Below are 6,000 nucleotides of genomic sequence, written 5' to 3' on the forward strand. Positions count from 1 at the left end.
ATTAGATATAAAAATGTTTCTTTTCTTTTTTTCTTTTTCTTTTTTATGTTCTGGCAACATATTTTGGCTAAATATGCCTCGTTTTATAAATGTGTATTGATAACATAGTGCTGCGATAAAAGGTTCAACAATGTGTGCTTTTTATTTTGATATTCCTTAATTCCACATTTGAAATTACGCAATACTTAAGTGTGGGGTCCCCAAAAAAAAATTCCTAAATTAAATGGGGTCGCGGTATGAAAAGGTTTGAGAACCCCTGATCTAGGGGCTCCCCTGTCACTGTTTTCACCAGAGAGAATTTGTTGTGTAGTTCACGTTAGCCTGCAACACTGGTCCAATTTCTTAAGCCAGTGGTGACGACACCATATGAGAACCATATGGTTGATGTTAGAAAGTGGAACTGACCCTATTAAGTACTAGTGATGTGAGGTAAGTGTTGCAGCCGGTGTACTTCATCCCAGGATTTTGCTCTTGTCATGCAGGCAACAGTCTGGACACGGTATGTCCTCCTGTGTTTGACCGTTGTTTGACCTTTATCCAGCTGTGTCCTTCGTTGTCCAAGTTATAATGCATTATACTGCATTAATGAGAGACACGCTGTGATGACGGATGCACATCCCATGACCTAATTGATCCCTGGAAACAACCACTGATTGGAGGATCAAGAAAATAGGGCAGGGCTTTTGAGGTCAATTATAAGAAAAAATACGTACTAGCAGAAGGGCGAAGTCTAGAATAGATTATATAGGGAGAGGAAGTCTACAATATATTATAGAAGGAGAGGAAGTCTACAATATATTATAGAAGGAGAGGAAGTCTACAATATATTATAGAGGGAGAGGAAGTTTACAATATATTATAGAGGGAGAGGAAGTTTACAATATATTATAGAAGGAGAGGAAGTCTACAATATATTATAGAGGGAGAGGAAGTTTACAATATATTATAGAGGGAGAGGAAGTTTACAATATATTATAGAGGGAGAGGAAGTCTACAATATATTATATAGGGAGAGGAAGTCTACAATATATTATAGAGGGAGAGGAAGTCTACAATATATTATAGAGGGAGAGGAAGTTTACAATATATTATAGAGGGAGAGGAAGTCTACAATATATTATAGAGGGAGAGGAAGTCTACAATATATTATAGAGGGGGGGAAGTCTACAATATATTATAGAGGGAGAGGAAGTCTACAATATATTATAGAGGGGGGGAAGTCTACAATATATTATAGAGGGGGGGAAGTCTACAATATATTATAGAGGGAGAGGAAGTCTACAATATATTATAGAGGGAGAGGAAGTCTACAATATATTATAGGGGGAGAGGAAGTCTACAATATATTATAGAGGGAGAGGAAGTCTACAATATATTATAGAGGGAGAGGAAGTCTACAATATATTATAGAGGGAGAGGAAGTCTACAATATATTATAGAGGGAGAGGAAGTCTACAATATATTATAGATAAAGGAGAGGAAGTCTAGAATAGATTATAGATAAAGGAGAGGAAGTCTACAATATATTATAGAGGGAGAGGAAGTCTACAATATATTATAGAGGGAGAGGAAGTCTACAATATATTATAGATAAAGGAGAGGAAGTCTAGAGTAGATTATAGATAAAGGAGAGGAAGTCTAGAATAGATTATAGAGGGAGGGAGCGGAAGTCTAGAATAGATTATAGATAAAGGAGAGGAAGTCTAGAATAGATTATAGAGGGAGGGAGCGGAAGTCTAGAATAGATTATAGATAAAGGAGAGGAAGTCTAGAATAGATTATAGAGAGGGGCGGGAGTCTAGAATAGATTATAGAGGGAAGGAGAGGAAGTCTAGAATAGATTATAGAGGGAAGGAGAGGAAGTCTAGAATATATTATAGAGGGAGGGAGCGGAAGTCTAGAATATATTATAGAGGAGGGAGAGGAAGTCTAGAATAGATTATAGATCAAGGAGAGGAAGTCTAGAATAGATTATAGAGGAGGGAGAGGAAGTCTAGAATAGATTATAGAGGCTGCAGAGGAAGTCTAGAATAGATTATAGATCAAGGAGAGGAAGTCTAGAATATATTATAGAGGGAGAGGAAGTCTAGAATAGATTATAGATCAAGGAGAGGAAGTCTAGAATAGATTATAGAGGGAGGGAGCGGAAGTCTAGAATAGATTATAGAGGGGGAGGGAGCGGAAGTCTAGAGTAGATTATAGATCAAGGAGAGGAAGTCTAGAATATATTATAGAGGGAGAGGAAGTCTAGAATAGATTATAGAGGGAGGGAGCGGAAGTCTAGAGTAGATTATAGATCAAGGAGAGGAAGTCTAGAATAGATTATAGAGGGAGGGAGAGGAAGTCTAGAATATATTATAGAGGGAGAGGAAGTCTAGAATAGATTATAGATCAAGGAGAGGAAGTCTAGAATAGATTATAGATCAAGGAGAGGAAGTCTAGAATAGATTATAGAGGGAGGGAGAGGAAGTCTAGAATAGATTATAGATCAAGGAGAGGAAGTCTAGAATAGATTATAGAGGATGCAGAGGAAGTCTAGAATAGATTATAGGTGGAGGGAGAGGAAGTCTAGAATAGATTATAGAGGGAGAGGAAGTCTAGAATAGATTATAGATAAAGGAGATGAAGTCTAGAATAGATTATAGGTGGAGGGAGAGGAAGTCTAGAATAGATTATAGAGGGAGAGGAAGTCTAGAATAGATTATAGATAAAGGAGAGGAAGTCTAGAGTAGATTATAGATGGAGAGGAAGTCTAGAATATATTATAGAGGGAGAGGAAGTCTAGAATATATTATAGAGGGAGAGGAAGTCTAGAATAGATTATAGATAAAGGAGAGGAAGTCTAGAATAGATTATAGATGGAGGTAGAGGAAGTCTAGAATAGATTATAGAGGGAGAGGAAGTCTAGAATAGATTATAGATAAAGGAGAGGAAGTCTAGAATAGATTATAGATGGAGGGAGAGGAAGTCTAGAATAGATTATAGAGAGGGAGGAAGTCTAGAATAGATTATAGATAAAGGAGAGGAAGTCTAGAATAGATTATAGATAAAGGAGAGGAAGTCTAGAATAGATTATAGAGGGAGAGGAAGTCTAGAATAGATTATAGAGAGAGAGGAAGTCTAGAATAGATTATAGATGGAGGGAGAGGAAGTCTAGAATAGATTATAGATGGAGAGGAAGTCTAGAATAGATTATAGAGGGAGAGGAAGTCTATAATAGATTATAGATGGAGAGGAAGTCTAGAATAGATTATAGATGGAGGGAGAGGAAGTCTAGAATAGATTATAGAGGGAGGAAGAGGAAGTCTAGAATAGATTATAGAGGGGAGGAATTCTAGAATAGATTATAGATGGAGGGAGAGGAAGTCTAGAATAGATTATAGATGGAGAGGAAGTCTAGAATAGATTATAGATGGAGGGAGAGGAAGTCTAGAATAGATTATAGAGGGAGGAAGAGGAAGTCTAGAATAGATTATAGATGGAGAGGAAGTCTAGAATAGATTATAGATGGAGGGAGAGGAAGTCTAGAATAGATTATAGAGGGAGGGAGAGGAAGTCTAGAATAGATTATAGATGGAGGGAGAGGAAGTCTAGAATAGATTATAGAGGGGGAGGAAGTCTAGAATAGATTATAGAGGAGGGAGAGGAAGTCTAGAATAGATTATAGATGGAGAGGAAGTCTAGAATAGATTATAGATGGAGAGGAAGTCTAGAATAGATTATAGATGGAGAGGAAGTCTAGAATAGATTATAGAGGGAGAGGAAGTCTAGAATAGATTATAGATGGAGAGGAAGTCTAGAATAGATTATAGAGGGAGAGGAAGTCTAGAATAGATTATAGAGGGAGAGGAAGTCTAGAATAGATTATGGAGAGAGAGGAAGTCTAGAATAGATTATAAAGGTGGGAGAGGAAGTCTAGAATAGATTATGGAGGGAGATGAAGTCTAGAATAGATTATAGAGGGAGAGGAAGTCTAGAATAGATTATAGAGGGAGAGGAAGTCTAGAATAGATTATAGAGGGAAGAATAGGAAGTCTAGAATAGATTATAGATGGAGAGGAAGTCTAGAATAGATTATAGAGGGAGAGGGAGAGGGGGAAAGAGTCTGGGCGAGACGGGCTGTGAGGAAGAACACTGGTGTAGAACGCTGGTGGCTCAACAACAGCCTCTCCCATAACAACCTCCTGAATCATTATGCTGCCTCATACCTCGCTGCCCCGAGGCCAGCCGAGAATGTGTGTGTGTGTGTGTGTGTGTGTGTGTGTGTGTGTGTGTGTGTGTGTGTGTGTGTGTGTGTGTGGTGCGTGTGCGTGTGCGTGCGTGTGCGCGCATATCTACGTATGCTGGCCACGTACGTAGATTGTTTGATATTGACGCAGCAGCTCCCTCTGCCCATTGTGACGACGGGGCCATTAGTTCAGTCTGGCAGCTATCAGCCACTTCTTCCCTAACAACGACTTGAACACGTTTTACTTTAACATAAATGCTTCGTAGGGCGGCTAGGTGGTGCAGTGGGCAAGGCGCTCACCACCAATAAAAAATACATAAATGCTTCGTCCTGTGTTTTTGCTTTTTATTTTTATTTTTTATCCACTTTTTCTCCTTATTTTTCTCCCATCCCAATTTCGTAATTCCAATTCTCCCCTCCCCTGTCTTGAACGTTGCTAGACTATGCCTCCCACTGGTCGGCTGTAGTGAGGATAGAAGCCTTGCATACACGAGGAGGCAGCCTGTCGCATCTTTTCACCAGACAGCTCGATCTCTCAGTGGCGAGGAGTAACGCGTGGGAGGCTCACGCTGCCCCCGATACTTCCTGTTTCTGCTGTGCAGGCGCACCAACCGACCTGTAGGAGTCGCTGTCCACAACGTCCAATCCCCACCCACCGGCTTTCCCACCCTCTAACACTGCCAATTGTGTTAGTATGACGGCCGGCAACGGCGAGAGCTGGGCTCGATACCAGCATCTCCTGCTTCACTGAAACCATGTTAGAATCACACATACTGATATTATTTGTGTGTGTGTGTGTGTGTGTGTGTGTGTGTGTGTGTGTGTGTGTGTTGTGTATGTGTGTGTGTGTGTGTGTGTGTATGTGTGTGTGTGTGTGTGTTGTGTGTGTGCGCGTCCCTGTGGCCCCTGCAGGACAGCGAGATCTTCATCAGCGACAAGAAGACGGGCGAGGTGGACACCTTCTGGGACCCCACCCCGGAGCTGAGGCAGAGCCGGCTCACCCGCTGCACGGTGCCGTCGGACGAGCAGGGAGAGTTCGAGTCCGAGAGGTGAACCCAGCCTTCTTACTATTACTACTGTTTTATATTTATATTACTTTATTATTATATTACTTTTTATATTATTTTATTACTATATTTTATATTACTTTATATTATGTTACTTTTTATATTACTTTATTATATTTTATATTACTATTATTTATATTACTTTTTATATGACTATATTATTGTATATATAGGACTGTGAAGCTATGCATCCCCCACCCTGTATCCCCCCCCCCTCCCCCATGCTGCTTTGACACCCGAATTTCCCCAAGGGGATCAATAAAGGATTATCTTATCTTATCTTATCTTAAAGCAGCTAAAGAAATACACATTTGAAAAATACAGAAATGAGTATTGAGGATAAACAAAGTTATGTTATATTGTGTATGTAGTGCTGTACTATATTCACTGCTGTCAAGTGAATCAAGTTTTTTTCTTTTCTTGTAATCTTTTAATATAAGTAAAAGTATATTCTATATTGTAATACACTAAATTATGTTATATCTAGTAAAATTAATGGAAGAACAAATATAAATGTAAGGGGGTAGGGATCAATAAGCTTAGCTTCCCTCTACTCCTTTTTTGGACATGTCTGCTAACCAAACACATTGCTCTTGACCTTTTGTTTATAATTCCTTTTTTTCTTTTTTAATGTTTTTCTTTAATGTTTTTTTAATTTGTTGCTATGATTGTTTGGTTCGACGGAAGAAGATATCTTGAGTTGTT

At 39.1% G+C, this 6,000-nt stretch overlaps 1 protein-coding gene across 1 annotated transcript in view; it reads left to right on the forward strand.

Moving 5' to 3' along the window:
- The window catches only part of osbpl8 (oxysterol binding protein-like 8), a gene marked incomplete at its 3' end in the record, with an annotated part of 241,611 nt that extends 236,330 nt beyond the window's left edge, over nucleotides 1–5,281 (forward strand). Inside the window, 1 exon segment of the mRNA XM_084331028.1 lies at nucleotides 5,141–5,281. Coding sequence (XP_084187154.1) covers nucleotides 5,141–5,281 — 141 coding nt within the window.
- Between the last annotated feature and the right edge of the window lie 719 nt (nucleotides 5,282–6,000).

Source organism: Notolepis coatsorum, assembly GCF_963971535.1.
Source record: "Notolepis coatsorum genome assembly, chromosome: 15".
Classification (NCBI taxonomy): Eukaryota; Metazoa; Chordata; class Actinopteri; order Aulopiformes; family Paralepididae; genus Notolepis; species Notolepis coatsorum.